We start from the raw sequence: 15,244 nt of genomic DNA, 5'->3' as shown, positions 1-15,244 counted from the left end.
TACTTTCATATCTCCTTAAGCATGTCCTATAAGTAAAGAGTCTATAATTAAACCAAGCTCTTGAAAAAAGAAAATTGACTTCCTGCTGCATGGACGCTTGTTGTGTTGGCAAGTTTTTCAGCATTTTAGAATCAATACTGTTTAATAATAGGAGCTGAAAGCACTTCTGGTTTATGTGTGGTGAAATGTGTCTAGAGAGCTATGAATACTTAATACGACAATTGCGTGCTAATGAGCCCTGAGTCATGGGGTTGATCATTGCTCATTTGGTGCCATGGTCACATTTGGCACCTCTAATTCCAGTAGCTACGGGGACAAAAGGAAGCAGATGAAGGTATGGCTGGACCAGTTCAAGCCATTTATTCACAAATATTCATAGAATACGAGGTGTCTGGTTAGGCAAGTAGCTGGGAGTGAAAGTGTGAACTAGACCTAGTTCCTGACAGCAGAGAGCTTACGGTGCTCTAGTAGGGAGGCAGGAAACTGCAGTAGAGTTGCTGTGTGTGTGTATGTATTTCTGTGTGCTCAGTCGTATCCGACTTTTTGCTACCCCATGGACTGTAGCCCACCAGGCTCCTCTGTCCGTGGGATTCTCCAGGCAAGAATACTGGAGTGGGTTGCCATTTCCTACTCCAGGGGATCTTCCCAACCCAGGGGCCAAATCTGCATCTCTTGCATCTCCTGCATTAGCAGGCAGATTCTTTTTATTGCTAGTGCAGCCTGGCTGCTAAAAGCTACTAGATCATATAAAAGCCCAAAACCCTTCGATATGATGACATTTTTGAAAGCAGCCAAAGAGATAGGAAAGCAGAGAGGGAGGGATGAGGTAGACATACATGTAGGATGCTCTGGGGAGAATCATGTCAACAGGTACATGAAGATGCTCTGGCAGATCCACACTTGCCTCTGAAAGGCAAGTCCTAGAGGGTTTGGGTGCCAGCATAGTGGTTCTGAAGCCAAATCCAGCCTCCATACCCCAACACCCAATTAATTCTAAGAGGTGGAATTTTGGATGAAGTAGAAAAGAATAGCTTTATTGCTTTGCCAAGCAAAGGGGGCCACAGCAGGCTAATGTCCTCAAAACTGTGCCTGAACCTGGAGGGGCTAGCGAGAAGTTTTATATTCATGGTTCAAAGAGATCCTCATCAGTTTGTGGACCTTCTTCTCATTGGTTGGTGGCAAGATAAGTGGAAGTCAGCATCACGAACCTTCTGGGTTCAACTGCTCTGCACTTTGTGTGCTTGTGGGCAGCATACCATTTTATCATCTTCTGCCTGGTAGGGGTTTCAACATTTGCAAAACAGCTCAAAGATATTGTTACGTGTAACAATATGTAACAGGTTTTGTTGACAGGGAACCAGGACTCTGCCCCATGGTTGCACTCCTGTTGCTCTTGACTCTTCCTCCTTTGTCCCCTATGTCCCGTCCCTGCCCTGTTTAACAACTGCTTGAATCTGCCCCTTGGAACTCAGGGAAGGTCTTGGAGGCTGAATTAAGCCTATTTCCTGTATTCAAGACATGGGGGACACAGAAAGGCTCTTGGGCCCAGTACCCCACAGGGTCCTGCTCAGTATCACTTGGACTGAAGTCCCCCTTTTGGAGAAACCACCTAGCATGGCTGCCCATTTTTTATGTAAACAACATGATTTCCTTCTGACAACCTAACAGCTTGCTACTTCTTCAGTTTAAATATAAACCCAAATGATCCCATAATAAAGAGGCTTTACAAGACAGAGCATCTGGGTGGCCAGAGTTCCTGGAGATTTATTCCTTACCCCGAGAGAGTGGGTCTGTCCTAGAAGTGGGCAGCAAGAGGGCTTATGGCCACAAAAACTGGCTCAAATCTCAGCTCCCCCACTGCTGTGACGCTGAGAAAAATTATTCCATCTCTGTGAGCCTTTCTCTTTATCTATAAAATGGAGAACACAACTGACTTCCCCACAGGGTTTAGTGGGGTTTGAATGACGTGGTGTAGTTGTGTTGTAGGAAGGGAAACCCCTTCTAGGGCTTGAGAGTAGGCTCTTGTCTAGCACTTGGAAATGAATTTTCTGAGGAGACACACATGCTGACAAAGTAAGAGACTTTATTGGGACGGGGCGCCCGGCGCAGAGCAGTAGGAACCTAGGAGAGCTTTGCCTCGTGGCTCACAGTCTTGAGTTTTATGGTGATGGGATTAGCTTTTGGGTTGTCTTTGGCCAATCATTCTGACTCAGAGTTCTTTCCGGTGGTGCCCACATTGCTCAGTCAAAATGGATTCCAACGAGGAGGATTCTGGGAGGTGGTCAGACACATGGCATCTCCTTTTGACCTTTCTCGAACTCTTCTGGTTAGTGGAGGCTTATTAGTTCCCTGTTCCTTACCAGGACCTCCTGTCGTAAAATAACTCACAAAAATGGTTACTGTGGTGCCTGGCCAGTGTGGGCGGTTTCAGTCAGTGTGCTTCCCCTAACAGCCGGAGCTATTATAACATCATGTTAGCTGTTATTACAGAGACTGCTCTGAAGGGATAACAAAAGTTCAAGAGGAAAGATAAGACCTTGGGTTGAAAGGCAGAATCAAAGTGAGATCAGGCATCCTTCTGGTTTTACACCCACGTTACCTTCTGTGAATCCAGGCTAATTTTTTGCATCAGGACCGGGTCATTTACTTGTCTTTTTATGAACCCAGATCAGATAAAGTAGAGACCCTAGGGGCTTCCAGTGGGTGTGCTCGCTGCTCATTCCCATTCTTTATTGCTGGACAATCACTTTATTTTCTTTGAAAAAATTTTTCAAGTCCAGATGAAAGCTTTTGAGTTTGGCCATCAGAAAGCCCTAAAATGCATTATATTATAGGTTGCCTCCTTTTACAGCAGTGGGTGATGCTGGGAAATTGAAGGATTCATTGCCAAGTTATCAGTTATTTTTTTTCCTTCACAGGCATTCTTGATTCTCTCACCAGAATCTTGTGTTTGTTAATATCATACTGTAAGATATAGCAGAAGATGTTTGCAGGTTAAGTAGATGCTCCCAGAAATAAATTAAGGTGTGATTATTTAGCAGTGCGTGATTTAAATCTCCTGTGATCATTGGTTCCCATGTTGGTCAAATTGTAAATTCTTAGATTCAAAAAGGGATTAATCTACTTTGTGGTGTGTGTGTGTGTGTGTGCACTCAGTCATGTCTGACTCTTTGTGACCCCATGGACTGTAGCCCACCAGGCTCCTCTGTCCATGGAATTCTCCAGGTGAGAGTACTGGAGTGGGTTGCCCTTTCCTCCTCCAGGAGATCTTCTTCATCCAGGGATTGAACTCCTATCTCCTGCATTGGCAGGCGGATTCTTTACCTCTGAGACACCTGGGAAACCAGGCCCTGTTTCCTAGAATACTTTGCTTAGATGTTGGTAGGTAGTTGTGAAAAAGTTGCCAAATAAGTTTTGGAAATCCTATGTACTCTTTTTCATAACTGGAAATTGTCAATATACATTATCATAAAGAATCTTGTTGAATATCTTTAAGAGTTTTCAAATGTGTTTGGCCTTAGACTACTGGCTTTTCCTCAACACATGTCAATATACCTAAGGATAAGTGTATTTTAGGGTGCGGTTCTGGAAAGGTTAAGTAGCGACAATGGGCAGGATCTCCCTTTTTAAATTTTGTGTGAATATCAAGTCTGTGATGCCTCAGAGGCCTCTTTCAGCTGCCAGTGGTGTGGTTCTAGTGATTCCTGTATCCTTCCAGGTGTTACATCACACTGGCTCAAGCTCTGGGCATGAGCATGGGGGGTGCCCCCGCTGGTCCAGCAGGAACAGGCAAAACAGAAACTACCAAAGATATGGGACGGTGTCTTGGGAAATACGTTGTGGTTTTCAATTGTTCGGATCAGATGGATTTCCGAGGACTTGGACGGATTTTTAAAGGTAAGGATTATATATTTTTATTTGCTAAAAAATGTAAGCTAAGGTGGACTATCTTGTTAAGATTTATTTTCCAACAATTGGCTGCATTTTAGTATCATTTTCCAACTTTGTAAAACTTTTTGAAAAACCTGAATCTTTCCAGCGTTGTGTGGGTCGAATGTCAATATCACTTGCCTTTGTACTGTTCCTCTTTCCCTGCAGGTTGGGTGTTTGCAGAAAAAGTATTACATTGCAAATTATTTTGAGGACATTTAATATATGATCTATTTGTTCAACTTTATGTTTGAACAAATTTAACTCTGGCTTGTCTTGGCAGTTGCATAATGCTCTTTTTCTTGACTTTCTAATTGGATGTACTAATTGGATTTTCTATTTAATTTCCCTTCTAAGGACTGGCACAGTCTGGATCCTGGGGTTGTTTTGATGAATTTAACCGTATCGATCTACCAGTCCTCTCCGTCGCAGCCCAGCAGATTTCCATTATTCTGACATGTAAAAAGGAGCGTAAAAAATCTTTTATTTTTACTGATGGAGATAATGTAACTATGAACCCTGAATTTGGGCTTTTTCTAACCATGGTAAGGAACCATAAGAAGCACTACTGAACTTCGGCCTTCTTATCACAGTTTTCATGTATCTCCCTTGTCCTGTCATTTATTTTCCATGAATGGGAATTGGGATTGTAATTTTCCCTCCTATTTGAAAGTTTTTGGTGATAAATAGAACTCATATTAATAACTCATAACTTAGTCTCTCCAGTTAAAAGGAGAGTGAGATATGTAAATGAATTTTCCAGCTGTCATTCCAGATTTGTTGTATGTGCATAATGAATCTTTTAATATTATGCTGGTATACTGTGCTTGCTACCCCATGATTGTACCATTCATCCTTTGGTTTTATTTTCTGTACAGAATCCTGGCTATGCTGGGCGGCAGGAACTCCCTGAAAACTTGAAGATTAACTTCCGCTCCGTGGCCATGATGGTCCCTGACCGGCAGATTATCATCAGGGTGAAGCTGGCCAGTTGTGGCTTCATTGACAACATTGTTTTGGCCAGGAAGTTTTTCACACTCTACAAGTTGTGTGAGGAGCAGCTTTCTAAGCAGGTGTGAGATTCTGAAGGTCCCTATGTATTTAGGCCTGTTGAAAATTTTTATTCTGTTCTGGAGAGGGTGTGGAGAAAAAGGAAGCTTCTTACATTGTTTGTGGGAATGTAAGTTGGTGCAGCCTCTGTGGAAAACAGTAGGGCGATTCCTCAGAAAACTAAAACTAGAATTACTATGTGATCCAGCAATCCCACTCCTGGGCATATATCCATAATTTGAAAAGATACATGTACCCCAATGTTCACTGTAGCACTATTTACAGTTGCTAAGGCATGGAAGCAAACTAAATGTGCATTCACAGAGGAAAGGAAAAAGATGTAGTGTGTATATATATATATAATGCAGTATTTGTTATTGTTCAGTCAATCAGTCATGTCTACTCTTTGTGACCCCATGGACTGTAGCCTGCCAGGCTTTCCTGTCCTTTACCATCTCCCAGAGTTTTCTCAAACTCATGTCCATTGAGTCCATGGTGCCATCCAACCATCTCATCCTCTGTTGTCCCCTTTTCCTCCTGCCTTCAATTTTTCCCAGCATCAGGGTCTTTTCCAGTGAGTCGGCCCTTTTCATCAGGTGACCAAAGTATTGGAGCTTCAGTTTCATCATCAGTCCTTCCAATGAATATTCAGGACTGATTTCCTTCAGGATTGACTGGTTTGATCTCGTTGCTGCCAAGGGACTCTCAAGAGTCTTCTCCAACAGCACAGTTCAAAAGCATCAATTCTTCGGCACTTAGACTTTTTTATTGTCCAGCTCTGACATCTGTACATGACTACTGGAAAAGCCATAGCTTTGACTATATGGACCTTTGTTGGCAAAATAATGTCTCTGCTTTTTAATATGTTGCCTAGGTTTGTCATTGCTTTTCTTCCAAGGAGCAGGCATCTTTTAATTTCATGGCTGCGGTCACTGTTTCCATTGTTTCCCCATCTATTTGCTGTGAATTGGTGGGACCGGATGCCATGATCTTCATTTTTTGAATGTTGAGTTTTAAGGCAGCTTTTTCACTCTCCACTTTCGCCTTCATTAAGAGGCTCTTTAGTTCCTCTTGCTTTCTGCCATAAGGGTGGTTTCATCTGCACATCTGAGGTTATTGATATTTCTCCCTGCAATCTGGATTTCAGCTTGTGTTTCATCTAACCTGGCATTTTGCATGATGTACTCTGCATAGAAGTTAAATAAGCAGGGTGACAATATATAGCCTTGACATACTTTTTTCCCAATTTGGAACCAGTCCATTTTTCCATGTCCGATTCTAACTGTTGCTTCTTGACCTGCATACAGGTTTCGCAGGAGGCAGGTAAGGTAGTCTGGTATTTCCATCTCTTTAAGAATTTCCCCCAGTTTGTGGTGATCTGCACAGGCAAAGGCTTTAGCCTAGTCAATGAAGCAGAAGTAGATGTTCAGTCATAAGAAAGAATGAAATAATGTCATTCACAGCAACATGGATGGACCTAGAGATGACTGTACTGTTAGGTCAGAGAGAGAAAGACAAATATCGTATGATATCACTTATATGTGGAATCTAAAAAATCACACAAATGAACATATTTATAAGGTAGAAACAGACTTAACAGACGCAGAAAACAAATTTATGGTTATTAAAGGGGAACAGTGGGGGGAAGGATACCTTAAGAGTTTGGAATTAGCATATAAATACTACTGTATAGAAAAAGAGATAACTAATAAGGACCTGCTGTATATCACAGGGAACCCTACTCAATATTCTGTAATAACCTTTATGGGAAAAGAATCTGAAAAAGAACAGATACATGTATATATATAAAACTGAATTACTTTGCTGGATACCTGAAACTAACACAATATTGTAAATCAACTGTACTCCACTATAAAATAAAAATTAGAAAAACAAGAAAATTATAAACTGTGGTTGTGGAGAAAGTATCTCCCTGGTATAAGGTAGAAAAGAGTATCATTGCAAAAATGATTTTTCATGTATAATTTTATTAAGTACACTTGAAGAAATTAACATTTATAGCATAGAAACGAAGTGAATACTATCTGAATTGATGTAAGAGCCAAAGAAATATGCATATTGGTGTTTGCTGTTTATCCCACCTATACATTTATCATAAAGTGTTGTGTGTCCTCATGGTTTTGAGGAACCTCTAGTTCAAACTTCTTTGAATCTAAATTATTTCTTACACCCACAGATTCAGCTAAATTCAATTCTCACTCAAAACATTCTTAGTTTCTTTTGCTTGTGCTCAGCCACTCAATCATGTCTGACTCTCTGCGACACCATGGACTGTGGCCCACCAGACTCCTTTGTCCTTGGGACTTCTCTGGCAAGAATACTGGAGTTGGTTGCCATTTCCTACTCCAGCGGATCTTTCCAACCCAGGGATCTCACCTGAGTCTCCTGCATTGGAAAGTGGATTCTTTACTCCGTGCCAACTGGGAAGTCCCCTTTACTCTGTCTTCTTTCTGTGCTGTATCTTGTATGCAGAGAAACTCTCACATCACTAACTCCTGCCCTCTTCTCTAGTTTCACATCTGTTTCCTTCACTCCTATTGCCCTTGTTCACAAGGTCACTGGGAAAGGATACAAGTCCATGTGTACTAAACAATTGGCCCCATGCTGATCCCTTGATCAATAGCCTGTGAATCTCACTTCGTGCCTGCATATTTAACTGAGTCTAATTATGGAAAACTTTCCTTAATTAATTCCACCCACCAACAATTTCAAGTCATTGGTACTTTTATGCAAGCTTGCTTATGTTTCTATTTTATTGAGGATTAGAACTTAAACTCCTTGAAGGCAGAAACTCAATCTGAATATTTTTATGTGCCCTATCCATCAAATGATTGGTATTAAGTGATGCATCCAGCTTCCAATTGGCAGATAATTTTTTTCTGTAGGTTTTTATAAATTATGATTACAAATATAGTCATTGAAGGCAAAAGGCAATGGGGGCAGCAGAGGATGAGGTGTTTAGATAGCATCACCGGCTCAATGGGCATGAATTTGGGCAAACTCCAGGAGATAGTGGAGGACAGAGGAGCCTGGTGTGCTGCAGTCCATGGGGTTGCAGAGAGTCAGATACGAATTAGCAACAGAGCAACAATAAAAAATATAGCATTAGCTTATCCTCCTAACCATTTTTGAGTGTACAGTTCGGTGGTGTTGTGAAACAGATCTCCATAGCTTTTTTCTCTTGCAAAGTGGAAACTCTATACCCATTAAAAAACTCCACTCTCTCCTTCCCTTTGTTCCCTGGTAACCACCATTGAACTTTCTGTTTCTATGTATTTGCCTACTTTAGAGACCTTATACAAATGGAACCACAAGTATTTGTCTTTTTGTGACTGGCTTATTTAACTTAGTATAATGTCCTCAAGTTTCATTCATGATATAGCATGTGATAGTACTTGCTTCCTTTTCATGATTGAATATCATTCCAGTTTCCATATATGCCACATTTTATTTATCCATTCATCTGCCGATGGGCCTTTGGGTTGCTCCTACCTCTTGGCTGTTGTGAATAGTGTTGCTATGAACACGGGTGTGCAAATATCTTTTTGAGACTCTGCTTTCAGTTCTTTGGGATATAGTCCCTGAAGTGGGGTTGTTGGATCCTATGGTGGTTCTATTTAAAAAAGTTTGAGTAACTGCCAGAGATACTGTTTCCTATGGTAGTTGGAGAATTGGTTTTTAATTATTTGCTTTATATGTGCGAAAATTTTGTTTGATTGAGCTTTTATAAATATATGTCAAGAGGTTAACAAAGCTGGGGGCTTGGCTTTCCAATTTGTCCTTATTGTTACCCCATTTAGGTTATCTTGGAATTTAGCTACTTTTTCCCCCCTCTTTGATATTTTATCTTTTAACCTTATATGATGGTCATGAGCGAGGTCACAGTTTGATTCTGGTTCAAAATTTTAGTTTTCGAGATATGAGGACATTTTCTTGCGGATAATTGGCTTAAGGGAACCTGTATATTCCATGAAGAAGTTTACTCCTTTCTCCCTGTCAAGATCTGTGTATTATCAATAGTTTTCTGATCTAAGGGCTTAAATTAGTGATGACACAGGGGAGCGGGCTCTTTTGGGTATTCTCCATTTCCTAAAAAGAAAAAGTTATTGATAAAAAGATTTATTGCTCCACTAACTGTACATGTGTTCAAAAGGAAAATCAGCATTTACTCCTGATGCCTCTGTCAAATTTGTACAGTTGCCATGTGTAACTTAATTTTGAAAATAAGCCCAATGTTCTTCATATTCTTCAGGTACATTATGACTTTGGTCTGCGTAATATTCTGTCAGTTCTGCGAACCCTGGGAGCAGCCAAAAGAGCCAGCCCCACGGATACGGAGTCCACAATCGTCATGCGTGTGCTGAGAGATATGAATCTTTCCAAACTGGTGAGGTTCACAGATGGAGCTGTTCCACCCGCTTAAATTTCAGTTTAAGTGCAAATGAGATTTAGAAATATTTATTTAAAGAGCTCATTTAAAATGCTTAATTATCAGATGAAGCACTTTAAATTTCATAGAGCATGACTTTAAATTACATTTTTTTCAGAAGTAATTTCTGTGGTGACTCATATCTAGTCTAACACATGTCTATTCCAACAGAATGAAAATGGATTTTAAAAAATCTACATCTTAAGTTTCCAGATACCTCGAAATTTTTGTGTTTTAGAGCTATAATCTCACCTTTTAAAAGTAGACTTTGGCAGGAAATTGTATGTAAGATTTTGCAAGTGTGTAAAATTTCACATTCTTTGACTTCACAGTTGAGACTGACAATCAGTCATCTGGTTATCAGTGAATCTATATACAGTGAATCTATATCTATATGGATGATATATTTTTCAAAGTAAAATTATGAACTAAACAAATTTCATTTCATGACTTTGCCACTGCTTCATTTGACAAATTCTTTTTCATTTAAATGAGAAATTGTAGGTTATGTAGTAACTCCCTAAACTGGTTGTTTTACAGAAAGTTGTCACATAGGCAGTATTTTCTTTCCTTCTATTTTCTTCCTTTTTTCCCCTCTTCTCCTCTACCCTCCCTCCCTTTTAAAAACTAATTTTTAATGCATGGGAAACATGATGAAAATATTTCTCAATTTCAGTGGAGGTATTTTATTTATTACTAGCTGTGATAAAGTAATCTGAAATGAGTTACTCATTTTCAGTTTGCCTACTATTTCTGTGCTTGTGCCAAAAGAGTTGGTCTGATTTCTTTTCTTTTTGAGATTGATGAAGATGAACCTTTATTTTTGAGTTTGATTGAAGATCTCTTCCCAAATATTCTTCTGGACAAGGCGGGTTACCCTGAACTGGAAACGGCAATTAGTAGACAGGTAACATGTTTCACAGGACGTCAAACTATGTGTTCCTGTCATCTGAATTTCATGAGAATCAAGTGGAGCTGGTGTGGTCTAAATCTATAGATTCTGAGAACAACACCAAGGCTGTGACTACAGGTTTAGGAGAAGCCATTGCACACCATTAATAGAGTTTTTCCTGCCAGGGGGTCCCCTAATGTCGTTTAACCACAGTTAGCCATGTGTTGGTGGCACTGTTACTGATGGAGACCGTTCCACACCAGATTCCCAATGACAAGCGATGGGTCAGCATGGGCTGGTGGGGTGCGGCCTGCTGCCTTACCTGTGCCAGGCTTGGTTCTCTCTGCAGCCCTGGTGTTTGTTTATCATGTTGCTTTGGTGTCCCGACTCCTGCTACCTAGAGTCATTTGGAGTGATCTTGTGTGGCTGCTTTGCTGTCCCTCTTTCTCCCCAGGCCAAGGATCACTTGTGATTTCTTCCTTGGGCTCTGGGGGATCCATCATGTTAAGTGTATCATGAGGTGTCTGGATTCCCCATGATACTTGGTGCAGCTTTAACTTTTAATTATCTTCCCGTGCTGTGCTATACTAAGCCACTTCAGTTATCTCCAACTCTTGTGGCTCTATGGACTATAGCCCACCAGGCTTCTCTGTCCATGGGATTCCAGCCCATTACTGGAGTGGGTTGCCATGGCCACCTCCAGGAGATATCCCCCTAGGGAACAGACTGTGTCCCTTACATCTGCATTGGCAGGCGGGTTCGTTACCACTAGCACCTCCTGGGAAGCCCTATAACCTTCCTAGGAATGGAAATGAATCATGAAAATCTTGTGCCTCAATTTCCTTTCCTATGAAAAAGTGTTTGGAAAAAAAGCTTTATAGAAATGATGACTGGCTCATATTTATAAAATGCATTTCAATTCCTTGAATGCATTTGTAATAAAAATTAAATATAGTAGTATTTTATGGAGACTTTCCTTTTAAAAATCAGTGTATAAAAATCTTAATCTCCCAATCAGGTAAAAGTATATTATAATTCATTTTGCAAATGGCTTCTTCATTATATGGCCAACTTAATTGTAGCATTGCCTAAAAATGCTAAGTATAAGCTAATTTATAAAGTGACTTACATTTGTAGTTTGTAGCATATGAGAAATCTGAAGAGTCGATAGATAGCATAAAATAATACATAAGTAGTATCCAAAAATTATTTAAGTAAAAATAAAAGCATCATTTATAGTTAATTTAAGCATAGCATGATGGTGAAGAGCATGAACCATAGGGCTGAATCTTGGGGTCAGATCCTTACTCCATAACTTTACAACAAATAATCTTGGGTAAATTACTTAGTCTTTTTGTGTCTCAGTTTCCTTGTCTGTAAAATGAAGATATCATTTGTACTAAGCTCAGAGAAGTTTAAATTTAGAATAGTGTTTCACAGAGTAGCTTCCATACATCTGTTTGATGGATAAAAACTATCCATTAGACTTACAAAGATGGCTTGGTATTTGTATGGAATTTCAGTCAACTTGGTATGCTTGCAATGATCTTTTTTTTTTTTTTTTACTTTTTATTTATTTAAATTTATTTATTTTTTTTTTATTAGTTGGAGGCTAATTACTTCACAACATTTCAGTGGGTTTTGTCATACATTGACATGAATCAGCCATAGATTTACATGTATTCCACATCCCGATCCCCCCTCCCACCTCCCTCTCCACCCGATTCCTCTGGGTCTTCCCAGTGCACCAGGCCCGAGCACTTGTCTCATGCATCCCACCTGGGCTGGTGATCTGTTTCACCATAGATAGTATACATGCTGTTCTTTTGAAATATCCCACCCTCACATTCTCCCACAGAGTTCAAAAGTCTGTTCTGTATTTCTGTGTCTCTTTTTCTGTTTTGCATATAGGGTTATCGTTACCATCTTTCTAAATTCCATATATATGTGTTAGTATGCTGTAATGTTCTTTATCTTTCTGGCTTACTTCACTCTGTATAAGGGGCTCCAGTTTCATCCATCTCATTAGGACTGATTCAAATGAATTCTTTTTAATGGCTGAGTAATATTCCATGGTGTATATGTACCACAGCTTCCTTATCCATTCATCTGCTGATGGGCATCTAGGTTGCTTCCATGTCCTGGCTATTATAAACAGTGCTGCGATGAACATTGGGGTGCACGTGTCTCTTTCAGATCTGGTTTCCTCAGTGTGTATGCCCAGAAGTGGGATTGCTGGGTCATATGGCAGTTCTATTTCCAGTTTTTTAAGAAATCTCCACACTGTTCTCCATAGCGGCTGTACTAGTTTGCATTCCCACCAACAGTGTAAGAGGGTTCCCTTTTCTCCACACCCTCTCCAGCATTTATTGCTTGTAGACTTTTGGATAGCAGCCATCCTGACTGGCGTGTAATGGTACCTCATTGTGGTTTTGATTTGCATTTCTCTAATAATGAGTGATGTTGAGCACCTTTTCATGTGTTTGTTAGCCATCTGTATGTCTTCTTTGGAGAAATGTCTGTTTAGTTCTCTGGCCCATTTTTTGATTGGGTCATTTATTTTTCTGGAATTGAGCTGCAGGAGTTGCTTGTATATTTTTGAGATTAATCCTTTGTCTGTTTCTTCATTTGCTATTATTTTCTCCCAATCTGACGGCTGTCTTTTCACCTTACTTATAGTTTCCTTTGTAGTGCAAAAGCTTTTAAGTTTCATTAGGTCCCATTTGTTTATTTTTGCTTTTATTTCCAATATTCTGGGAGGTGGGTCATAGAGGATCTTGCTGTGATTTATGTCGGAGAGTGTTTTGCCTATGTTCTCCTCTAGGAGTTTTATAGTTTCTGGTCTTACATTTAGATCTTTAATCCATTTTGAGTTTATTTTTGTGTATGGTGTTAGAAAGTGTTCTAGTTTCATTCTTTTACAAGTGGTTGACCAGTTTTCCCAGCACCACTTGTTAAAGAGGTTGTCTTTTTTCCATTGTATATCCTTGCCTCCTTTGTCAAAGATAAGGTGTCCATAGGTTCGTGGATTTATCTCTGGGCTTTCTATTCTGTTCCATTGATCTATATTTCTGTCTTTGTGCCAGTACCTACTGTCTTGATGACTGTGGCTTTGTAGTAGAGTCTGAAGTCAGGCAGGTTGATTCCTCCAGTTCCATTCTTCTTTCTCAAGATTACTTTGGCTATTCGAGGTTTTTTGTATTGCCATACAAATTGTGAAATTCTTTGGTCTAGTTCTGTGAAAAATACCGTTGGTAGCTTGATAGGGATTGCATTGAATCTATAGATTGCTTTGGGTAGAATAGCCATTTTGACAATATTGATTCTTCCAATCCATGAACACGGTATGTTTCTCCATCTGTTTGTGTCCTCTTTGATTTCTTTCATCAGTGTTTTATAGTTTTCTATGTATAGGTCTTTGTTTCTTTAGGTAGATATACTCCTGAGTATTTTATTCTTTTTTGTATGCAATGTCGTGAATGGTATTGTTTTTCCTTAATTTCTCTTTCTGTTTTTCATTGTTAGTATATAGGAATGCAAGGGATTTCTGTGTCTGTTAAATTTATAATTATCCTGCAACTTTACTATATTCATTGGATTAGCTCTAGTAATTTCTGAGAGTCTTTAGGGTTCTATGTAGAGGATTCATGTCATCTTGCAAACAGCGAGAGTTTCACTTCTTCTTTTCCTATCTGGATTCCTTTTACTTCTTTTTCTGCTCTGATTGCTGTGGCCAAAACCTCCAACACTATGTTGAATAGTAGTGGTGAGAGTGGGCACCCTTGTCTTGTTCCTGATTTCAGGGGAAATGCTTTCAGTTTTTCACCATGGAGGATAATGTTGCCTGTGGATTTGTCATATGTAGCTTTTATTATGTTGAGGTATGTTCCTTCTATTCTTGCTTTCTGGAGAGTTTTAATCATAAATGGATGTTGAATTTGTCAAAGGCTTTTTCTACATCTATTGAGATAATCATATGGTTTTTATCTTTGAATTTGTTAATGTGGTGTATTACATTGATTGATTTGTGGATATTAAAGAATCCTTGCATTCCTGGGATAAAGCCCACTTGGTCATGGTGTATGATTTTTTAATATGTTGTTGGATTCTGTTTGCTAGAATTTTGTTAAGGATTTTTGCATCTATGTTCATCAGTGACATTGGCCTGTAGTTTTTCTTTTTTTGTGGCATCTTTGTCAGGTTTTGGTATTAGGGTGATGGTGCCCTCATAGAATGAGTTTGGAAGTTTACCTTCTTCTGCAATTTTCTGGAAGAGTTTGAGTAAGATAGGTGTTAGCTCTTCTCTAAATTTTTGGTAGAATTCAGCTGTGAAGCCATATGGTCCTGGACTTTTGTTTGCTGGAAGATTCCTGATTACAGTTTCGATTTCCATGCTTGTGATAGGTATGCTAAGATCTATTTCTTTCTGGTTCAGTTTTCGAAAGTTATACTTTTCTAGGAGATTGTCCATTTCTTCCAAGTTGTCCATTTTATTGGCATATAGTTGCTGATAGTAGTCTCTTATGATCCTTTGGATTTCTGTGTTGTCTGTTGTGATCTCTCCATTTTCATTTCTAATTTTGTTGATTTGATTCTTCTCCCTTTGTTTCTTGATGAGTCTGGCTAATAGTTTGTCAATTTTATTTATCTTCTCAATGAACCAGCCTTTGGCTTTGTTGATTTTTGCCATTGTCTCTTTTGTTTCTTTTTCATTTATTTCTGCCCTAATTTTTAAGATTTCTTTCCTTCTACTAACCCTGGGGTTCTTAATTTCTTCCTTTTCTAGTTGCTTTAGGTGTAGAGTTAGGTTATATTTATTTGACTTTTTTCTTGTTTCTTGAGGTAAGCCTGTATTGCTATGCACCTTCCCCTTACAACTGCTTTTACAGTGTCCCATAGGTTTTGGGTTGTTTTCATTTTCA

At 39.4% G+C, this 15,244-nt stretch overlaps 1 protein-coding gene across 1 annotated transcript in view; it reads left to right on the top strand.

The window, feature by feature from the left end:
* DNAH5 (dynein axonemal heavy chain 5) overlaps positions 1 to 15,244 on the top strand; it is a 317,085-nt gene that overhangs the window by 153,711 nt on the left and 148,130 nt on the right. The window contains exons 36-40 of the mRNA XM_043489075.1: positions 3,719 to 3,897; positions 4,288 to 4,475; positions 4,809 to 5,003; positions 9,254 to 9,388; positions 10,230 to 10,337. Of these exons, the coding sequence (XP_043345010.1) occupies positions 3,719 to 3,897; positions 4,288 to 4,475; positions 4,809 to 5,003; positions 9,254 to 9,388; positions 10,230 to 10,337 (805 nt within the window). The remainder of the gene's footprint in view (positions 1 to 3,718; positions 3,898 to 4,287; positions 4,476 to 4,808; positions 5,004 to 9,253; positions 9,389 to 10,229; positions 10,338 to 15,244) is intronic.

The sequence above is a fragment of the Cervus canadensis genome, chromosome 16 (genome assembly GCF_019320065.1).
Source record: "Cervus canadensis isolate Bull #8, Minnesota chromosome 16, ASM1932006v1, whole genome shotgun sequence".
NCBI lineage: Eukaryota > Metazoa > Chordata > Mammalia > Artiodactyla > Cervidae > Cervus > Cervus canadensis.
The sequence above is the reverse complement of the archived record's forward strand: the minus strand, read 5'-3'. Positions and strand labels throughout refer to the sequence as shown.